At 41.2% G+C, this 23,694-nt stretch overlaps 1 protein-coding gene across 1 annotated transcript; it reads right to left on the reverse strand.

Annotated features, from left to right (window-relative positions):
* Positions 1-3,150: 3,150 nt before the first annotated feature.
* On the reverse strand, positions 3,151-23,115 carry psd2 (pleckstrin and Sec7 domain containing 2). The gene is made up of 13 exons (XM_088989512.1): positions 22,651-23,115; positions 18,015-18,212; positions 17,094-17,174; positions 15,783-15,895; positions 11,868-11,926; positions 9,504-9,593; positions 9,361-9,404; positions 9,073-9,263; positions 8,864-8,934; positions 6,868-7,025; positions 6,655-6,799; positions 6,142-6,285; positions 3,151-4,939 (listed from the first exon to the last, which is right to left on the reverse strand). Exons 1-13 carry the CDS (start codon positions 22,752-22,754, stop codon positions 4,709-4,711), a joined length of 1,629 nt encoding a protein of 542 aa, XP_088845638.1. The 5' UTR covers positions 22,755-23,115; the 3' UTR covers positions 3,151-4,708.
* Positions 23,116-23,694: the final 579 nt, after the last annotated feature.

Here is a 23,694-nt window from a genome sequence, read left to right on the forward strand (position 1 = left end):
ATGTTTGGGGGAGTCTTGTTGTCTGAAAAATGATTAATCATGCAATAAAAGTTCATTCCATGCGTCCTTGTCATCGCTCATCTGCAGCAACACTGCATTTATGGCTGTTTTTTAGAACGGACACAGCATGACATTTACTATCTAGTCTTTTCGCATTTTTACTGCATAAATCGCAAAATATATATATATATATATATATATATATATATATATATATATATATATATATATATATATATATATATATATATAGTTGTATCATCTTTAATCCAAGATATTCTTAACAAATGTTTTAGTTGTGTGACTTGTGCTGGCTTTAAAACACTGGCCTGGGAACTTAGTAAATATGTAATATTTACCCGTGAAATTAATACATTTATCCCACCTTGATATTTAGATGGATATTCAAAGAAAAAAATGTTAGTTATTATTTTGATTAAAATGTCGCAGCTTCTGCGAATGTTGCTTTTGCGCAACCAAAGTTGGAAAAAAGTATTGATCAAATTGTGCATATTAGAATTAGGATATATGAGAACAGTTATATATATATATATATATATATATATATATATATATATGACCGAGCAAAGTTCCTGTGGGACTTCCAGATACAGACTGACAAGATGGTAATGGCCAACCAACCAGATATCGTGGTCATAAAGGGAAAAGGAAAGCCGTTGTCGTGGATGTAGCGGCCCCGAGTGAGCTGTAGAGAGCCTGGAAGGTAAAGGTGACAGTCGTACCTGTGGTGGTCGGAGCACTCGGGGCAGTGACCCCCAAACTCGACGAGTGGTTGCAACAGATCCCGGGAACAACATCGGATATCTCGGTCCAGAAAAGCGCAGTGCTAGGACCAGCACGGATACTGCGCAGAACTCTCAAGCTTCCTGGCCTCTGGTAGAGGACCCGAGCTAAAAAAAAAATACACAATACATTGTCATTCTTTATTTGATCTTCAGAATCAGAATCATCTTTATTGCCAAGTATGTAGAACACATTAGGAATTTGTTTCCGGTAGAACACGCTGCACTAGTATCGTCATCAAAAAAACTGCTAAGTGGCACTATACAGTTCCATTTTGGCTACTATTGATTATTTCTCTGGTTGAAGTTTCTGTTCGAATGTCCTAAAAACTGTCCAAAAAATGTTTTTATACCGGTAATAATAATTTTTGATTCCAAAAGCATTGAAAAATGCCATAAAGACAGTTATGGAAATTGACCGATCTGTGTGTGATCCCCAACAAAAAAAGACAAAATGGGCCTTCATGTTCAAAATTAAGTCTAATCACAAATAAGGTCTAAATCTAACCGTATTTTCCGGTCTATAAGGCGAACCTGAGTACAAGGCGCACCCCCAATGAATGGTGTATTTTCAAACTTTTTCAAAATATAAGGCACACCGAACTACAAGGCGCACCTTCAATGAATGAAACAAGTTTTCTAAATATAATATATATACATATATGTATATCGAAATGTTTTCCAAATATAAGGCCACGCCACATTATAAAGCGTTACAGTGGAGGCTGGGGTTAAGCACGACTTCTACAGGGGGAAAGAGAGTCGTGACTGCTGACATTAGTTGCCAGACCTTGTGGCTTGTTATTACTTCACATATAAGGTGCAAATGCCTATAAGGCACAGGGTCGTCTTTTAAAGAAAATCAAGGCTTTTAGGTGCAACTTATACACCGGAAAATACGGTAACTTTTGTGGCTCAATTCGTCAAACATCTTAACATCCAATTGTTTTGGTCTCTCATCTTTGTATGAAAGACTTGTTTATTTAAAAAAAAAGTCAACTAATTTGCGAACATAAATTGCTTAGTTGTTGGTGATACCGTATATAAAGGAGGGGGGAAAATCACTGTTTTGCTGTCTAGATTACAATTATAAAATATATGAAGTGGTTGTATTCTTCTAAAATGCCTTTAATATAGAGTACAAAGAAATATGTACAGTACATCATTGATGTCCATGGCACCCAAACTGCCGCATATGGTTTGGGTGCCAATATTAATAAATCACAACTACAATCTTCTCTATAAAACCTTAGTTGATGAAGCAAAGACTAAATATTCAGTTACTATATCTTGTACACTTTGTAATCGTAAAAAGTTCAAATATACAACCAAAACAAAATGACTAATACTGGATTGACTTCGTGTTTTTTTTTCCAATGAGCATAACAATGAACATATTTTATCACAGTCCTATTTTACAGCATGTTTAACCTAACACTGGGTACATTGGTTAGCACAACAGCCAAACTGACTAGAAGGGGCAATCTTTGCGTTAAAAAAAGCTATAATTAAAAAATACAGTTTTATCCTGATATAGTACAGTTTTCAATCTTAAGCATTGTCCAGCTGGAATTTGGAAACTAGAAAGTTTCCAGTTAAGTCCCCAAATGATTTTCAAAACTGTCCGTTAGCAAGAGGATAGCTGGACCCCAAAGCAGAGACGTGACAGCCTACAAGAACATGAAAAGCTCCGGTAACAACACATTTCATCTGTGCTGTATGTCATGCATATTAGCATATTTGACAATAAAGCTGACTTTGACTTAACAAGTCAACAAGTGCCTCACTGAGGAATAAGGTGGGGGGTGGAGGGGCTCTAAGCTCTACAGTTGTGTCATATGAAAACTACTTTGAACGTGTGTCATATACTGTGTATGTGTGTCAATGTGTGTTCCCGCACAGGTATTTAGGCAGGATCAAAAATGTGCTCGCAAACATCAGTACCAACACCACTTGCTCGGCATGACAATGTCCTCATATTATGCAAGTTGCAAGAGAAGAATCTTTAATGTGATATTTTGTTCAATATAGGCAGGGTGTCTGCTCCACCTTGGGAGTTCTTACTGAGAAAACAAAACCATTTGCTTCCTCGAAAACAAGTCTGTCGCAACGCTCAGAGTGACCCATGCGGCGGATGTTTTGATGGCTATTTTGCTGGCCACATTGTTTTCCAGCCACTCTCCTGACACTTTTTTTGCGGGGGTGTTTGGTGCAACCGATCGGAACAGGCCTACCACTGCATTTGTCCAAATGGGCCAAAAGCAAAGAAAGAAATAAACTGTGGAAAACCCCGAGACTAAAATATCATCATATTTTATAAAGAAGTGCATCTCACAAGAATGGTAGCTGCATTTGTGCTGAAGTTTTTTTTTCTGAAATAAGAAAGCCTGTCCCTTTCGGCAAATGATTTTTTTCTTACCTAAAATACATGAAGCACAATTACTTCATCAAGCCCAAAACAATGCTACGTGAAATTCTTCCTAACCAACACTCAAAAAGTATTTTAACAATAACATTGCCAACTCAGACCTTTATACACTGATGTGGTGTAAATGAAGCGTTTATTTGCAGATTTAATTGAAGAGGTCAAAAAAGAATCAGAAAAAGTCAAGAATACTCTGGTAAAGGTAAACCCATCATCTTTGCGAAATGAAAATCTGAATCCTACATAATGTTGAGCCATTGAAAATGGACACATAAAATTGGCCATACTTCTGAATGCTAAATGACATCTTTTTGAGGAACCCCTTCAATTAAAGCTAAGTGTTAACACTTCAAATTCATTTTTGTGATACATTACATAAATATTGTTCATGTCCAAATACTCTGGACTCTAATTGTATTGAGAAGTGTTTCCACTAATATTTTAGGGTTCAGTCATCATTATTTCAACTCTTCCCACCCAAACTATTATCAGTGCAGGCTTTCAAGTAGAGAAAGGTGCCACTTGTAACAGAACATGACATAGTGCTTTCATTCAGTCACATGCTGATTTCTTCTTTGAAACGCTAGATAGAACGAAAAAAAAATGCAACACATGCCGTGTTTTTAGGGGAACGGCGGTTTCGAAATCACAGCGCGAGACCTCAAGCAAGAGTTGGCTCGGTTTCAAGTCCTTTTTGATTCAAGTTCGTTCTGGTTGACCGTGTGCTCACTAGCTGGTGTCAAGGTGCCATGAGTAAGGCACTCCACTACGAGCTCCTCCGGCAAAGAGTTCCACCAGGGCTTCGCCCTCTATGCGTGTGCAAGGAGACTGTTTGAAAAACTCGCGGCAATAAACATTTTCTCTTGCAAATTAAAATAAATAAATAAATATGTTCAACATGGGAGGATCCATCTGAGTGTTTTTTGTTTCAATTTTCCGTAACAGATTTGTGGTACCGCCTTTGCAAATCACACTCCACCCATTACGCAGGTCCAAAGGGGAGTCTGAAATGTAAAAGCCCAAATGCTACAATCGTACCATTTCCGCTTCCTCTATCTCAGCCGCTGCCTGCAGAGACACCAGACAGAGAAAGAACCAGACGTGCTCGAACATCATTTGTGGTGTCTGGTCTCATTCGAGCTGCTCAAAAGCAAATCCGTATTTTGACTCCAGACAAATCAAATCACATTTGCTTCGAAAAAAATACCGATGTAATAAATAGCAATCACGGTTCTGATCATTTTCAATGTGCAACAGTACTGTGGTCGAGGAGGTGGTGGTGGGGGCGTGTCATAGTGCCGAGGAAGGGTCTTCTATTGCTCAAGGAAACTTTTTATCAACAGGGTTGACACATTTTTGGAAGGATTTTGATTTAGGTAAAACAACAACCCGGGATCCGATAACATGTTACATGACACCACTTTTGGCTTTGAGGGAGGCTTTTAGGGCAATGGTGTCTGTCTGTGGTCCTCCCTCCTTTTCAGCTGGTCTGACCCATGGCAGTGCAACCAGCTCCTTTGCCATTTAAGCCACCGTGAGCCTGGTTGATGGACGGTGAGGACTGAGTCTTGCGGAGATGGCAGTCACGGCCGGTGAGGACGCCTTCCATCATTAGGCCCGCCAACGCGCTGGCCTCAATCTTCTCCAGATCGTCTGTCTCAGTGCGGATTTTGGCCCCAAGTAGGCTGATGTAGGTCTCATATCGAGTCTTCTGCTCACAATGGAAGGAGAGTCGGGAGAGGGTTTGATACAGAGAGATGTCACAAATGACTGAAAAAAAAGAATCCAGACATATTAACTCATTCACTGCAAGACAATATGCAAAATGTGTCCACTGCAGTGCCAGGGTTTTTGTCATTTTCACTCAAATTGCAGGACCCACGGAATATTGAGTTTTAGGACTACATAAACATTCAATACAGCATTAGAAACCTTAGACTCTCTTCATTCATCAGGAAAAAAAGAGTTAATTCCTATGTTGTATGTGTCTGGAGTTAGATGAGCGTGAAATGGGGGCGGTTGTACAAAAGGAAAATGCTTCCCCTTCGTGGCAGAGAAAAAAATTGCCAGAGGTCTGATCAGCTCTTTATCGGAACACATCGGCAAGAAAAACCAAAACTTGAACAAATATGGTAATTGCGCTCCATGTCATATTTTCAATTCCCGAATAAATTCAGGAATGGCAGTGAATGAGTTAAGCTGCCCGCATCTACTTTTTTAGTAATGTTTATATTGTCTCTCTATGTGTGTTGCTGAATCCTTTGTGCTTCTATGTAGATTTGTTTCTTCTGAGTTTACGCCAAACTCTTCTAGCAGACTTCCGTAGGCAATGGTTACTTAGCGATTTTGGATTTTATATACAGTAAAGTCTCGTTATATCGATATTCAAGGGAGTCCGAAAAAATATCGATAAAACCGGGACTATCGATATATCCGACCCTGTTTGCATGTAATTTTCTCCGTGCGTGCATAGAAATAGTATCGATATAACCTGGACTATCGATATATCCGATATCGATATAACGAGACTTTACTGTAATATGAAAACGCCAAACCAGTGGGATTGACTGCCATCATCACACACGCATATCTCAAATGGATTCTTCGGAAGATATTCTACTTGTAATGCAGTATTGTTTAACCGGCTCGACCCACAAAATAACTTAGATTGTATATTTTGAACAACCCTTTGTTACAAAGCCATTCAAAGGCGAGCATTTTTATTTATTTTTTTTGCTGCTGTAGATTGCAAATGTCCCCACTGAGGGACTATTAAAGGCTTTCTGATTCTGATTTTGTTTGATTGATACAGGTCTGTATCTAATGTTGAGTGAAAATCACAGGCACAGTGTGAAACCAACAACAAATGACAAACGCCACAGATCATGTAAAAAAACATGACGAATTATATACCTCATATGTGAGGTAGTGCTCTTTGAGCCGATACTCCTCCCATTCGCGGCTTTTGGGGTCAGATGAGGGCGGGTTTTTCCGGTGCTCTTCCAGCTCAAGGCTCATTTGCTTCAATTTGCTCTCGTGACTCAGCAGCTGCTCCTCCTGCGCCAATCACACGCCGGGCAAAATATAGAAGATCCGCAAAACAGCCCATAAAATGAATTTGCATATAAATAGAATGTGTAAAGGTATGTCATGTAATACAGTATAAAGGACACATGAGAAGTTTTGTAATTAACAAGAAGGTGAAAATGTGCTTATACTGTCTGTACTGGTTTACATGATTAGATATAAACAAACACACGCACGCGCGCGCACACACACACACACACACACACACACACACACACACACACACACACACACACACACACACACACACACACACACACACACACACACACACACACACACACACACACACACACACACACACACACACACACACACACACACAATATTCCAGTGTACCTGATTGAGTCTTGTTGATGATGACGGAAGGATGGGTCGGCAAAATTTTTTCATGGAGCCAATGGCGGCAGGGAAGGCTGGAGCAGAGAACAGCGCCGCAACCAGGTTTATTCGGAAGATCCACGACATCATCTCCTCCTCGCTCCTAAAGAGGAGGAACACAGCGATGAGCTGATTCAGGTCAAGGTAAACCAGTCTGCTAAGTTTACTCACGGGGCTTGTAGCAGAAAAACTCTCCAGTCGGAGGTTTTGAGCTTGAGTACATTGGCTTTCTTGCTGTAATCGGTAGCGCGAGTGGCTAAGGCGTGGTGGATCCGCACTGCATTTTTCAGGTCCACCTCTGAAATGTCAGCATCTGGCTTATATTCATCCTAAATGAGATCAATTGTAGGTTATATTGCATGTTAGACACACACTCAGTTGTATGCATCAGAAAATGAAAGAAGTACCGTATTTTCCGGTGTATAAGGCACACCCAAAAGCCTTCATTTTCTTCAAAAGATGAACCTGCGCCTTATACACAGTGGCGCCTTATATGTACTTCTACTAATTTTGAGCATAGATTTGCATATTGAGCCACAACAATCTCTTAACGACTGTCAGCAGCTACGACTCCATTTTCCCGCCATGGAAGAAGTAGTGCGTAACCCCAGCCTCTACCGTTATAATTATATAATGTTATATAATGTGATATAATGTGGTGCGCCTTATATTTGGAAAACGTTCATATATCATATTTGGAAAACTTTTTCCTGTTCATTGAAGGTGCACCTTTACTCCGGTGAGCCTTATATATGGAACAAATTTGAAAATACACCATTCATTGGGGGTGTGCCTTATACACCGGAAAATACAGTAAATATTTGCAAAATGTCTTGTGACGCAGTGAAGGTAAACGGTCACAGTCCTCAAAATTGAATTCAGAGAAAACAAGTACAGTGATATCTCAGTTTACGAACTTAATTGGTTCCCAGAAAATGTGTGTAAGGCGAAAAGTGTGTCTTCCAAACATTAAATTCCCATCAGAAACCATTAAAAATGAGAATAATCCGTTTCCGTTTCCAGGTCCCCATAAAACATAATCTTATTCTAAATAAGCCTTAAAACTACACAAAGTATACCATATTTTATGGATAATAAATGTGGTATTGGATTGTAATTAAAGAAATAAACTGTACTATATAATAAAGTTGTTTTATTTACCTTTGTGATGGTCAATGTAGTTGCCTCTTGATGATATCCGAGTGAAGTTTCAGTGCTTTCTTGGCGATAATACCCGCACTCACACTATGCCCTGCAATCTGCTTTTCGTTAATCCAAATCAGTTTTTCAACCTCTTCTATTGCCTGAGACCGTTTCTTAAACAAAACAGAAAAACCCTTAGCCACACGTAGCAATGGTCGACTTAGCATACTGGTACTGGGACACACAAACGCACACTTCGTTCGTGTTTCTCGATGATCTCCTTCTTCTGTTCGACCGTAATTTTCTTTTGTGAACATTAGCCTGTGGTGGGGTCTTTTTCGGTCCCATAATAGCAAATGTATCCTTGATAACAAACCACATATGCCACGTATGCACTCAGTGAAAGGGTGTGTGGAAAAGTAGTCCGGCAGCCACAGTGGCGCTGTTCGGCCATGTGGTTTGGTGTTCTTCCGCCGAAAACTAGTCCGCCAGCCATTGTGGCGCTCTGTGTGTTTCCCGAAAACTAGTTCGTATGCCAAGATTAGATTCTCGCGAATTTAATGTTCGTAAGGTGAAAAGTTCGTTAGCTAAAGCGTTCGTAAGCCGAGGTATCACTGTACTACTAATTTTGTGCAAAGATTTGCAAGCCACTCCCAGGAAAATAACAATTCAACACTCCCATTTACACCTAAAGTCAACATAGAGTTTACAATTGACCAAACATGCATGGTTTGATGTGTGGAGGTAGAGTGCATACTCCACACAGGAAGGTCAAAGATGGAATTCAAGATCGGATCTTCAAAACTGTGAGGCAGACGTTCCAAGTTTTCGCTTTACATCGTTTGTTGCAATCAAGACTCATCGCCAAGAGAGGGAGACAAACACACACGACAGTTGCCTCCAACTCACTCGCCAAAGCATACAAAACAGCTCAGTCAACCACTCAACAGCATGCACCACATCAGTCATGTGCTGTTTTGTGTGTGTTTCTATGGCAACAAAGAAAACAGGTGGGATACAGTACCTTTTGGAGATATAGTATCATTCCCTTCAGAACCGCATAGAACTTCTTCCAACCGCGGCGACCTCGTGGGGCTGCATTGTAGAAATATGAGCCAGATTAAAAAAAATGCTGATTCATCATTCAAGAATACATTATGCCAAAATTAAAATATACATGTTAAACTGCTCATACAGACTCCAGGATTGGTACGTTCACGTTTATATACTTACTCCGTTTGCCATCCATGTCAGCGTGGCTTTTGCGAGTCAGAACTCCGTGTTTGTAGGTTACAGCATTGAGGAGGACGGGAATGGCGATGAAAGGGTTATTGCTGTCCGTTACCCTGGGAACACGTTTACTGCCGCCCTCACACTGCTCCTCCACCAGTTCTGAGAGGCTCTTCCTTAGCTCTTCTTCTTCACTGCACACAGCAAAAAATAAAATTATTTTTAAAAAATGAATAGCAGATTCCCATAGAGATGCCTTTTCTTTTGTTGCAGAACTAAAAGCATACTCACACAGCCCACTCGAGCTTCTCGTTCTTGATTGAGTTGTACAAGACCTGCGCAGGCAAGGAAGGACATTGGTGTGACAAAATCTTGCTGCGAGGATAAAACATTTTTTGAGGTACAGGCACACTTTCGGGAGGTGAGTGCTGTACCTTCAATAAGTCTTTGGGGAAGTCGTTGCCATTGTTGAGGCCATCTAGATTACTGATAAACTGCTGGCATGACATCTTCTTTCCAATGTTCTAAGGAATGAACAAATCAAAAGTGTGACCATTAGTGGTGTAGTTTTATGTAAATGACGCTGACGACGGTAAACCGAGTCCAAAGAAATTGGCCCAAACTGAATGCAGTTGTGTATCTGTCCACTAGGTGGAAATGTTTACACTATTCCCAAAGCTCGTGCTTTTATTTGACAAGCTTGTACTTGGGTTTTGATGTCATATTCTGGCCTGAGCAAAGAAGTTCACAAATTATACACGCATATATTAATTGTTGAATGTTATATTTAATTCTTTGCCGTTCTCACAATATTTAAAGGACAACCGACGTCACTTTTTTGTTTCCTAACGTTTTATAGCATCTAAGATACCCAAAACACGCAGTATATTTTATTCAAATGCAAAACACCAATAAAAATGACTTGAAGTGTCCAAAATCTGAAAAAAATTGAGCTGTGAATTGGGCATTTTCAGAAGTCCCGCCCCCAGTTCGTGACGTCACGCCACGACGTCTTGCATTGCTGGAGAATCAAAACAATGGCTTCAGATTCGGAGAATATGCTTTCTTGTTACACATCCAGTTATGAATATGATTCAAATAGTTCTGAAGATACATGTTTGCAATCGATTAAATAATTTATTCCGTGCCATTTTGAGGCAACATTGGGGGGAAATGTCTCACCCAAAAAGAGGCAGAAAATGGCCACCGAGCTTCTGTGAGGAATGAATCAGCCCGTTTCCACAGGCTGATAAATTCCTTACATGGACGCCCTCTTCTGGCTCTTTCTGCTGCAACACAAGGTTTTCAGACCAAACAAGCATTGACGTGATGGAAGGACTGCTACAATGTGTCCTTTTTTTTTTCGGTCAGGGGCGTTCCTTCAGTGACGTCACGTGCGGACTCGTCACCAACTCAAAAACAAGACTTCCGGAATATTCAGCATGAGTCTTAAAACGTAAAATATAGCTATATGCGGTGGAATCGTTGTAAAATACGCTCAGTAGAAGTCATTTGAAGCCATTTTACAAATTAAGGACACAACTTGTCCGGAGACGTCGGTTGTCCTTTAAATGTACTGTAAAATTAGGAACGGGCACTGAGCCACATTTTCACAGGTGACCAAGGATTTTTTCCACTATGATGAGAGGATCTGTTGTGTTGATCTACTTTTCGGTGAGGATGTAGCAGAACTTCCTATAACAGATTAAAATGCAAACAACAGCGCCTCTGATGGTCCTGTACTACATTTGGCTCGGTCACATCAAAAATTATTCATTATCTGTTGAATATAAAGCGGCCCGGTAGTCGGGTGGTGAGCACACTGGCTTCACAGTGCAGTGGTCCCGCTCCGGCCTCCCTGTGTGGAGTTTGCATGTTTTCCCCGGGCCTGAGTGGGTTTTCTCCGGGTCCTCCGGTTTCCTCCCACATTCCAAAAACATGTATGGCAAGCAGACTGAACACTCCACATTGTTCTTAGGTATGAGTGTGCGAGTGACTGGTTGTTTGTCTCTGTGTGTCCTGCGATTGGCTGGCAACAAAATCTGGGTGTCCCCTGCCTCACGCCCGAAGACAGCTGGGATAGGCTCCAGCACCCCCCGCGACCCTAATGAGGATTAAGCGGTCTGGAAAATGGATGGATGGATGGATGTTGAATACAAATATCCCATTCATCTTGGTCAAAGAATTGGTGGCTTCTTTGTCTTTTCTAAATTTGCGGTCATTCAGCTTCATCCGTTGATTTAGAACCTCAAGTAGCATAAGCAACGAATTTGGGACATTGATTGTGAAACCAAAGGGAGCACAATACAGGGACTGATTCAAAAATTGGCACCGGAGGAATACTTACCACCTGCGGGGACAGAGAGAGGCCAGGAAACCGGATGTGGTGAGCATGGGGAGGATTTGAAAGGGAAGAAAAGGAACAAAAAAAGGAGAAAGGATGTTAGTTAAAGGAGCGCGATTCACTACGCGAGTGTTTAGCAAGGGCAGGATTGATGTGAGCACTTGAGGGAACATGGGCTGATAACTACTGATTGTGCTATGTGGTTCACATCACCATTATCCAGTTAAAAATGAACACTTGAGACTATGTAAGGACAGGAGTAGGTCAAAAAGTAGGCTGGAAGGCAAGTGTGAGGAGAGTCAGTGAAGGGAGGAGGAGGAAGTGGCGGGTGACTTTAGAAAGACAGAAACATGTCGATCAAAAATAAGCTCTGCCATTGACGGCAAAGGCCTGTTTTGTTGATATTTTGAATCTACGCAGGGTGGTTACATAAGACGAGAATAGAAACACATACATGTCCGTGTAGATCTGTGTTAAGCAGCATGAGAGCACAGGTTAATGTGTGGGCTCCATCTGCAGAGGGACGACACACAAGGCTAAGGTCAACTTGGTGTCACGCATGAAAAAACACACGCATGCAATGTCATGCAGTCTCTTACAGTGAAGTGACACGCATTCAGAAATCGTTCATGTCACGGTGTGATCAACTAAACTTATTAAAGCACCACAGCGCACTGTACATTCGCCTGCCACAACATTAGGTACACCTAAAATGTGTTGTGGAGTCTAACCACAGCACACTGTACATTTGCCTGCCACAACATTAGGTACACCTAAAACGTGTTATGGAATCTACAGTATAGTTACAAATCGTTGTGATGTGAAATTATACTCCATCACACTGAGCAGCGCTCATACATATTTAGTTCTCTTATTTAACTGCATGAGAGGAAAAAAGAAGTGGGACACTGAGGTGATGGACGAGAGTAGACTGCAGTACAAGGAGATGCAGCGCACAGTTAAATAAAGGTGGCAAAGGCCAAACAAGAGGCCTATGATGACTTGTATGCTCGGTTGGACAGCAAGGAAGACGAGACTGATCTTGACTGAGCACGTTCGGGTAATTAAGGATCGAGATGTATTAACAGGTGCCAATTGTGTGATGGCAAGATTGAAAGAGTACTTTGAAGAATTGTTGAATCAGGAAAATGAGAAGGAACAAAGAGTAGAAGATGTGACTGTTGTGGGCCAAGACGTAGCAAACATTAGCAAGGATGAAGTGAGGAGGGCGCTGAAGAGGATGAAGGGGGGAAAGGCACTCGGGCCTGATGATTTACCAATCGAGGTATGGAAGTGTCTTGGAGAGGTGGCGGTTGTGTTCCTGACTGGGTGATTCAACAAGATCTTAGATGGTGAACAGATGCCTGAAGAATGGAGACGAAGTGTACCCGTGCCCATTTTTAAGAACAAAGGAGATGTGCAGAGTTGTACTAACTACAGAGGAATAAAGTTGATGAGCCATACAATGAAACTGGGAAAGGGTAGTTGAAGCTAGACTAAGAGCAGAAGTGAACATTTGTGAGCAGCAATATGGCTTCATTCCATAAAAAAAAAAGAGTACGACAGATGCAGTGTTTGCTTTAAGAATGCTGATAGAGAAGTAGAGAGAAGGTCAGAAGAAATTGCATTGTGTCTTTATAGATCTGGAGAAAGCGTACGACAGGGTGGCCAGAGAAGAGCTGTGGCATTGCATTAGGAAGCCTGTAGTGACAGAAAAGTATGTTAGAGCGGTGAAAGACATGTATCATGACTGTAAGACAGTTGTGAGGTGTGCTGTAGGTGTAAATGAGGAATTCAAGGTGGAGGTGGGACTCCACCAGGGGTCAGCTCTGGGCCCCTTCTTATTTGCTATGGTGATGGACAGGCTAACAGACAATGTTAGACAAGAATCTCCTTGGGCCATGATGTTTGCAGATGACATTGTGATCTGTAGCAAGAATGGGGAACAGGTGGCGGAGAAACTACAGATTGTGGAGATATGCCCTGGAACGGAGAGGAATGAAGATCAGTGGCAGCAAGACGGAATATATGTGTGTGAATGAGAGGGATCCAAGTGCAAGAGTGATGCTACAGGGAGAAGAGATAAAGAAGGTGGATGATGTTAAGTACTTGGGGTCAAATGTCCAGAGCAATGGAGAGTGTGGAAAAGAGGTGAAGAAGTGTGTCCAGGCAGGCTGGAGCGGCTGGAGAAAAATGTCAGGTGTGATGTGTGATAGAAGGGTTTCAGCTAGGATGAAAGGAAAAGTGTATTAAAACAGACCAGCCATGATGTTTGGACTGGAGACTGTGCCACTGAAGGAAAGACAGGTAGCAGAGCTGAAGATGTTGAGGTTTTCTTTGGGAGTGACCAGGTTGGATAGGATCAGGAATGAGTACATTAGAGGGACAACTCATATTAGAGGCTTTGGAGAGAAAGTCAGAGAGGCCAGACTGAGATTTGGACATGTCCAGAGGAGAGAGAATGACTATATCGGGAGAAGGATGCCTTGAACTGCAGGCAGGAGACCGAGAGGAAGACCAAAGAGGAGGTTTATGGATGTTGTCAAGGAAGACATGAAGGCAGCTGGTGTGAGAGAAGAGGAAAAGCCAAAAGGAAAAGAATAAGATTTAGCTGCATGAGAGGGGCAAAAATAAGAAGAAACATATGCAGTACTGTGATTCAGCAATATATTATTACATTAAAACCACCTCGATTTTTTTTCAACCAGTATTCAAACGGAACATTAAATTGTAAATGTTGGGGGGTAAATATGTTTTTTCATAAACATGTAGTATTGGGTTGAGGCATCCTCAGTTTGCAATAAATATACCAAAAATATAAGCATATATTTAAATCGGGAGGCGACATAATCACTCAGATATGCTCATGCAGTATTAGCTTCACGATTATACTTCTGTGCCATTAGAAATGTAACAAATAAACACATTGATAAATAAATAATTAAAGGACAACCAACGTCATTTCTTTGTTTTTTAACTTTATAGCATCTAAAATACCCAAAACACGCAGTATGATATTTTTAGTCAAATGCAAAACACCAATAAAAATGACTTAAAGGACAACCGACGTCTCCGGACAAGTTGTGTCCATAATTTGTAAAATGGCTTCAAATGACTTCTAGTGGGCGTATTTTAATAAGATTCCACCGCATATAGCTATATTTTACATTTTAAGACTCGCTCTGAACATTCAGGAAGTCTTGTTTTTGAGTTGGTGACGAGTACTTACGTGACGTCAGAAAAGGACCGCCTCCTCACCGTAAAAAAGACACATTGTAGCGTCTTTCCATCACGTCAATGTATTTTGCTGTACTGTCTTTTTGAAAACCGTGTGTTACATACAAAAGCCGCCCGCAGAGGGAGTCCAAGCTCCATGAAACGAATATATCAGCATGTGGAAACGGGGTGCTTCATTCCTCACAGCTCGGTGGCCATTTTATTGCCTCTTTTTGGGTGAGACATCCCCCCTGCCCGTTTGCCTCAAAATGACACGGAATAAATTCTTTAATTGATTGCAAACATCAGATTCGGAGAATATGCTTTCTTGTTCCACATCCAGTTATGGATATGATTCAAATAGTTCTGAAGAGGAAAGCATACATGTTTGGAATCGATTAAAGAATTTATTTGTGCCATTTTGAGGCAACATTGGGGAGAAATCTCTCACACAAAAAAAGAGGCACAAAATAGTAATAATACATTGACGTGATGGAAGGACCGCTACAATGCGTCTTTTTTACGGTCATGGGGCGGTCCTTTAGTGACGTCACGTACGGACTCGTCACCAACTCAAAAACAAGACTTCCTGAATATTCAGCGTGAGTCTTAAACAGAAAATATAGCTATATGCGGTGGAATCTTTGTAAAACACGCTCAGTAGAAGTAATTTGAAGCCATTTTACAAATTATGGACACAACTTGTCCGGAGACGTCGGTTGTCCTTTAAACGAGGAACTGAAAAACAGCATTATCTGACCAAATGATGACACACACAGTTGCCTCAACAAGTCTGCAACTCTTGCAAATGTCCAAATCATGGATATATATGTTTACATTTAAAAAAAGGCAAAAACAATACATTATAAACATTAATTGCAGCAGTCATGAAACATGTCTTCTTGTGCCACATGAAAAAGGAACGTTAGGGCGCAGGCTGTCTGTAATGTAATTGAAATGGCATACAGAGAGAATGTCGTAAATCAACGACCCCTTAAAATTAGATTTGCACATGTACCTAATGTCATGCCAAGTCAATGTATACAGTTACTTTGTATCAAAACACATTACATAACCAAGTTATTCTAAGCCACTACGGTATGGAATATTTTGCTTTCCATAAATTCTTCAAAGGCAACAGGATTGCTCTGACCTTCAGATGTGAGTGTCTGTAAGTTGCAGTGGCAGAAGCGTTTGGAGAAATGCACTAGAACGCGCTCTCTTTCTTGTGTCTCCCCCATCAGTGGAAAGGCTTTTAAAAAGTTCCTGTCACACATGAAAGGCCAAATGGAAATCACAAGTCTGAGGTCACAGTTACAGTCAATCATGCTTTTAGAAACAAGGGAAAGGGGTCACGCATGATACTGTTGCGTGTGTGTTTGCTGGTAATAGAAGATCCCTTTTGAACTTTCAGCCGAAGACAATAAACAATTGTCAAAAGAAAAGAAAAGTGATGAGCCATTTTCTTAAACCATTTCAATCCATTGACAGTCTCAGAGTCCCTAACAGTTGGGATTTTTCCGTGCCACATGGCCGTGTCATAGCAAATCATTAGAAGTGCTTGAAGTAGTAGTTTGTTTATGCCTGTAATCTACAGTGACAGGCAGAACCACATTTTCTATACATGTTACGCTTGTCATTTTTTCAATTAGTTTTCAATCACATTTACACCTTATTTAAATAGTTTGTTTTCATCATTTTAAGTGTGTTGTAAGAATGAGCCAAAAAAATGTGTAAAGTGTATGGAATTTGAAAAAAAAAGATTATTTGTATGTTTTGGGTCTTATTGATACGAGAGAGCAGATCTTCCCTTGTGGCTATTTCGCGATGTCAGCTGGGAGATGATCCAGCTTCAGATAATGGATGGATGGAAGGGTGCAGGTGGATTTTAAACCACAGTTAACAAAGTGTTCACTGTTCTTCGATTTGATTATTTTCAATGTCAAAAGTAGGATTATTTTAGGGCCAGTTTCATATTCTAATAAAGAGCTGCTGGAGGTAAAGAAGCTAGTCTACTGACAAATAAAACTGTCATTAGCTAAACCTTCCCAATAATTTTATTTCAAATAACACCACAGCTTTTGTAGTTGAGTAAAATGTTCACTTATAGAAAGAGTAGTCAAATATTCAGAAGCACTGTGAGCTTCATGGAGGCGGTTTGACGACAGTGTGTTAGAACGCCCACAGGTCAGACACAAGAAAGTGCTGCTCTGGCTAGCTGTCTGCGTCACAGGCTCACTGCAGCGAACACGACAGCTTGATAAGCACTCATGCGTTGTGAACAGTGAATATGACATCCACAAATTTGTGGCCGAACGAGCCTTTACCCTGGCACGCATACAGTGTGTGACTGCTGTGTGCATTAGATTAGATTAGATTAGATTAGATTAGATTATATATGCCTTTATTAGTCTCGCAGTGGGGAAAATTTACATTTCACAGCAGCAAAGTGATGAAACATTACCTTAAGGCCCGATCCAGTGACAAACCAGAGAAGTCAAAGAAACTCAGGTACTCTGATGCCACCAACTGACTAAAATCATTACTGCAAGAAAGTAGAAAGCAAATGAAAAGGAGATTGTAACGTCCATTTAAACTGCTTTCAAAAACTTGACATCGGGTGAGTGAACTTAATCTGACCTTCTAAAAATCTTTGAATGAACGTATCAAACTTTGCAATATCTCATTATGTTTTGCCCCCTTTGACAGTCTCTAACAATGAGCCGAACAGCAAAATTTACAAGAGGCGTTGGCTTCATTATATGCCCTGCTTCTATTTGAATTCACATTTGCTCTTCATTGTGCTGTTGATGTTTTGGCATCATGGGACAAAGACAATCCCCCAAAATTGATCAACAGCGCTTGACCATTGTAAGTGAGAGCTTAGCATGTCATACTGTCATCGGCAGGTTGCAATCAAACTACAGACAAAGAGAGAGAGAGAGAGAGAGAGAGAGAGAGAGAGAGAGAGAGAGAGAGAGAGAGAGAGAGAGAGAGAGAGAGAGAGAGAGAGAGAGAGAGAGAGAGAGAGAGAGAGAGAGAGAGAGAGAGAGAGAGAGAGAGAGAGAGAGAGAGAGAGAGAGAGAGAGAGAGAGAGAGAGAGAGAGAGAGACAATAGTCTATGTCCTTGAGACAAAGAACACCGGATGTTATTTTTGCCTTTCACCTTCTCGTCAATAATGTGTGTGTGTGTGTGTGTGTGTGTGTGTGTGTGTGTGTGTGTGTGTGTGTGTGTGTGTGTGTGTGTGTGTGTGTGTGTGTGTGTGTGTGTGTGTGGAGAGGGTGCGGGGGGCACTAACAGAAGGTCAAATTCAATTAACCTTTAAAAGATATACTGTATTGCCCAAACGTTTTGCGATTAATATTCATGCTTGCATTTGCTCACTTTTTGCCCAGGTGTCTGGCCACATCGCAACGCTTGAAGCCCTCAAGGTGATAAAGGCGTTTGGCGAGCCTTTTGGCAGCTTCATAGTCAGCTCGGAAGCCATTGGCCAGAGTGTCGGTGCTACCGCGCTCCAAATGCTCCAGACTGCCCAACTCACACTCGTCTGAGTCAGACAGCACGTCTGTGATGTTGGTGTCGCTGTTTGGAGGAGCACAAACACATTCACAGTCAAAAACAAACACACAAGCAAGGTGCCCAGGTTCATGAACATTTTTTTCTCAAAATAGAGTTATACTGTCGAATATGGTGTGTCATTGACATGAATTCCCATCGAAATAATGGCACTCTTCTGAGCTGAAAGGGCAGATCACAATCTCCACAATAGCTCTCAAAGCCCCAACAGTTTATTTCAAGTATTAATTCACTCCTAAAGACGTTCTATGACTCTGTGGTGGCTTCAGCCATCCACTATGTAATTGTCTGCTGGTCAGGCAGCATCACCACCCGGGACAGGAAAAGACAAGAGGGCCAGTTTTGTCCTGGGCTGCTCGCTGGACTCTCTGGAGGAGGTAGGCAACAAACGGACGCTTGCTCAACTAAAATCTATGATGGACAGCTACCTCCCACCCACCCTGACAGCACTGGGTAGCTCCTTCAGCCAGAGACTTTTACACCCGCGCTGCAAGGAGGAGAGGTACCGCCGCTCGTTCCTACCGACTGCTGTCAGGCTTCGCAATTCTCAAAACTAATGTGGGAAAAAAACTAGACACTTGACACTTGGACTATAAATATGGGTTGATGAAATACAGCTACATATATCAATATGCCTTTCTTGATACTTGCAATATGTACAGTTTTTGATGAAACGGTTTTGCGCATTAGTAACGTCAGTATACAGTTGATTTTTTTTTTTTTTTTGCTATGCTTTCAACAGTAGCCAAAATGGAACTGTATAGTGCCACTTAGCAGTTTTTTTTTGTTTTTTTTTTTTTTTTTTTTGACAACGATACTAGTGCAGCGTGTTCTACCGGAAACAAATTCCTTGTGTGTTCTACATACTTGGCAATAAAGATGATTCTGATTCTGATGCTTAGAATATCTTGTTTTCTATCCTTTCACCCTCCCACACCCACCCCATTCCCTTTCAAATTGCTGCTGTGGACTGCAAATTTCCCCATTGTGGGACGAATAAAGGTTTTCTGATTCTGATTATGAATTCAGAGTAGTCTACGATGATGGCTTTGGCTCAACCAAACTAAGCCTTTGTTGTTATAAAGATCCTGAGGTAAATTGCTTCAGCTGACCTACTAAGTGTCCATCTCATGCCCACTAGCTGCCGACCTGGAAAATAAGCGATGTAAGAATGTGACACTGAGACAGAGTCCTCTGATTCCTTTTAGAACTGGGTGAACACGATTTAGTCACCCCTATTTGGAATAGTTATGCAAGTTGACAGTTGAAGTCCCTGTAAAGCGCAAAAAAATATCTTGTCAAGTTGGCAGAGCTCATTAAAGAGATTATTATCATCATAAACATCAAACCAAATGATGTGGAAATGTAAAATCACTAGCAGACTTGTGGACAAACAATACAGCACTGAACTGATGCCACATGAGTGTTGACAAACAGACACATTGCATTCTTTGAAGGGCGAAATCAAAACCACCGACATTAATTCTATACATTGTTAATTTGGGATGGGGAAAAAAACAACACAGGACTTTAAACTGTAGGACACATTTCACAAGAAAAAAAAAACATTCCTATTCCCCACCATCACTCTAAATGACATTTGCTGATTTCCTTTGGGTTTGCATCAGGGTGGCATGTAAGCATTCCCGCCAGAAGGTTTGTTTTTGCATAATCACATCAACCCAATTGCATTACCCTCACAAACTCAATACATTGCTAGCCATTATCGTTTAAGATTTGCCGGATACCAATGGATACAATGGCAGCCAAGTTCAAATTGAAAGGGCTCAATTGGGCAACTTGTCAAATTAAAAAAAAAAAGAAAAGAATGAAACTGCCATGTGAATAGAGACTGACGCTAAAGGGAAAAAAAGCAAACAAATATTTCCATTGCCCTCCTGCAGGCTACAGGAGCTGACAAAGCCTTTGCTGTGACCCCATCCTACGCCCTTCACAATTTTTCTTCGTCAAAGGTTTTACTTTATTTCCTTGGCTGATTCAATCAGACCATCATTATTTTTCAAAATGCCCATGACCTTGAACCACTTATAACTGTGATACCATGCTTGGGGGAGCTACTGCCCTCAACAACATTGCTCACAAATTCACATTAATCCTTCAAGCATTAGTAGACAAGAGATGGACATACACTATTCCGAATTAAAGTACGGTCAGATTGTATCTGCCAAAATTGCTTTCATGTGGGGGTTTCTCGGCTCATCCTTGGGGAGAGGGTGGGCAGCTGTTATATCCGGAAGTGTGAAGCCATTAGAACAGTTATGTGTTGAAGGGCAGCCAGTGGAGTTGCTTGGGGGGAATCTGATTAAGATCCTTCCTGGAGAACAGGAGGGTGAATGTACTGTATCTGTACAAATACTTTAGCGCACAAACTCGGGCAAAGCGTTAACATGGTTTGCAAAACAGCATCAAATTGTTTGATTGGAGCTAAAATGCATTTCCCTGTCAGATCCATATAATTTCAGTCAATACAATCTCATTGACACAGCAAAAAGTTATGGCAGTTCCAATACGTATTTTGTTCTTCTACTTCTTCCTTTCTGAATGTTACTGCTGTGAATTGGGAATGTCTCCATTGTGGGACGAAGAAAGGTTTTCTTTCTTTGAAAAAACGTGCTTGCAGCATACACCACACACGCTCTGCGCCGATGCGTATGTGGAACTGTCACGGCTTGGAATTGAAGCGTATTTACGTGGGACAGGAGATGTGAGACAGTCTCTTTTCATCAATGGATGCTACAGCTTCGTGTTTGCTTTCAACATTTAGCTTGTAGCAGACGTGCACATTTCACCTTGACGTCCCTTATCCACTGGTGAAAAGGACGTCTTGATCCTCTCCCCTTTCATCTTGAAATGCTTCATACAACAATGAGGGTGCAGAAAGTGCTTAAGATTGAATAACTGCCTGTCTTAGTTATTTTTTGTTATTTTGACTTCAAGATGGGGCCGCGAGAGTGGCTGCCTTTTCAGCAGCTCCTGTATTTTGTTTTTATGCTTCTTCCTTTCCTTTCCTCTTACTTTGATCACTTTGCTGCTGTGAAATGTAAATGTCTCCACTGTGAGACTAATTAAGACTAATCCAATCCAATCGACCAGGCGTGACCAACGTGACCCCTCACCCGTAAGTAGTTGGCTATACAAATAACTCACCACAACTAACAGGACATTGTTATTTCGTAGGAATGCAGTAGAATAGATCATTTTAAAATGTAAACACATTGTGGACTCCTAGGAATAAAGTGTTGCAAATTGACATTTACATTGACATTTGTTTTGGAACCTGTAAAATCATTCCAATGTGATCAGTGTCGTCATTGAATTATGAATACAATTCATAATGGTGAAGAACATTATATAATATGACTCTCGTGTTGGTGGCCCTTTGCACTTACACCGTTGCCAAAAAAAACAGCTTGATGTTTAAAAGAGCTTGGTGATTAGTACGCTTGAGTTCAAACGCAAAGAATGTCTGCAAACATCATAATACACAAGACAACTTGAAAGTGACTATCGATCCCAATACAAGACTGTAATTTACTGTGCATACAGAAGCTCGATGCTACATAACTGCTCACCGAGAACACCATTTTGCCTTAAAATGTTTGCGTCAGTGATACAGGACATGGTGAACATGATGGTGCATGTCAGTGACTCACTTAATCTCTTTGGTGGAGCAAGAACATGGAGATTTTCTGCCTGCAAGGTATGTTTATATGTGTTCCTGAGCTTGACTGGAAGCGTGAATGGGACTGTAAGTGATTCCCTTGGCATGTGGGACAGCCATCAATTATGAAATGCTGGAATGTCATTGTTCAATTGTGGTTCACCAATGTACAGTCCATAACTTGCAGAAAGGCTTTTGTGTATGCGCGCTGTTGTGTGACAGCGTGTTTTAACTGATGAGGACCGCAGATACGATGTCGACAAAAAAATAACTGTTGCAATGTGTACTTGGGCTTCAAACCGCTATTTCATCAACTGGGGCTACTTTTTGGCAGTCGGGTTTGCGCATATTGATTGATCAAATTCGTGACCCAATGGTTACACCACGGGTCAGTCACGTTCATGAGGATAACCAAAAGTAAAATGACAACGTAAGAAGACTCCAAGGAGACAATTTTAGGGTAGGGAATTGTTTCCTGAATTTTTTACATGAATTACAAAAAATGGTTATGATTACCGGCATTTATTTATTTATGTACACTCCTATTCGAGTATACTAGGCTGCGCTCTGTAGGTTAAGACGCCGTGAGAATTGGCAAATGTGCGAATGATATACAGTATTTGATGTGTGAGTCAAAAATTAAGAATTTGACAGTGATTTTCCTTGTAACGGGGGCTCACTCGTTCCACTTTTCCACGCTGCAAAATCGCTTATTCGACAGTAAAACCGCCCACCGGTCTCGAAAAAAAAAATTGAACTTACAGAAGTAGCAGCAAAAAATCGAAGTGAGCATCATATTCTTCTTTCCACATCGTTTCAGAGCCTTTGAAATTACTGGTTAAATTCTCAATGTCCGAGCGACACATCACCCGTTTCTCGCTCAAATCCGCATGGGTCCGGTTGATTATTTCCGAATGTTTGTGCAGTGAAGCGGAAGTCCGCTGTAATATAACTCCAGCCCACGAATGATACGTCGCTGGGTATTATTCCGCCATACTATCAACGGGAGGGGGAATAAATGTGGCCCTTTTCCTCGAGGTTTCTTGGCTGTGTGAAAACTCAGCGACAGAGAGGATGTTGGGGCGGAGCAGAGCACTGCAGATACTTTTCCTGATACAAGGTCTGATCCTTGCGAGTCTACGTCCATACAGTAGAGTACAAAGACGCCTGCTCAACTTCCTCTCCGGCAGCACATCAGTTCAAGTGTCATGCACGTCCTGGGTTTTTAATTGGTAATTTAAAAAAAAATAGTTTCAATCCACATTTCGTTTCCAGACGTAGCTCTTTTATGGTTTTAAATATGGGCTTGATGTGCTGCAATTTCATTCCAGTCCGAATTTCAAATTCACGAATCTCCAACTTGTTTTAGGAGCCCATTGTCCTTCACTGACAATTTCATCTATTTGCTGTTTTTATGCTCAGGCTTACGTTCTGCCAAATATTTTGTACTTCCTTGGTGTCACTTTGTGCCTTGAGCTATGTGTACTGTACGTGCATGTAAAGGGTGAAGCTTCAATTTACTGGAATGAAACAGTCTCCCATTAGCAAGCAGACAAAAAACTCAACATGAATTGAGGAGCATTTAGTAGTGTTGAGTGTGTGTGTATAACGTGTCCCCAAAAAAAGACTGGAGCGCTTTGTCAAGCGGGCCAGTTCTGTCGTGGGCTGCTCGCTGGACTCTCTAGAGGAGGTGGGCAACAGACGGACGCTAGCTAAACTAAAAGCTATGACGGACAGCCCCTCCCACCCCCTCCTGCCCATCCTGACAGCTCTGGGTAGCTCCTTTAGCCAGAGACTATTTCACCC

This window comes from Hippocampus bargibanti, linkage group LG02 (assembly GCF_051943395.1).
Source record: "Hippocampus bargibanti isolate YZ-2025 linkage group LG02, ASM5194339v1, whole genome shotgun sequence".
In the NCBI taxonomy this organism is placed as follows: domain Eukaryota; kingdom Metazoa; phylum Chordata; class Actinopteri; order Syngnathiformes; family Syngnathidae; genus Hippocampus; species Hippocampus bargibanti.

Excerpts from the sequence above, each read along its gene's own strand:
- psd2 (XM_088989512.1), bottom strand. The coding sequence starts at position 22,754 with ATGTGTCGCTCGGACATTGAGAATTTAACCAGTAATTTCAAAGGCTCT. Across the intron at positions 15,896-17,093 it reads TCACTGGATCGGGCCTTAAG|GAACTTTTTAAAAGCCTTTC; the intron begins GTAATGTTTCAT and ends CATGTGTGACAG. Across the intron at positions 8,935-9,072 it reads TGACATGGATGGCAAACGGA|CCCCACGAGGTCGCCGCGGT; the intron begins GTAAGTATATAA and ends TCTACAATGCAG.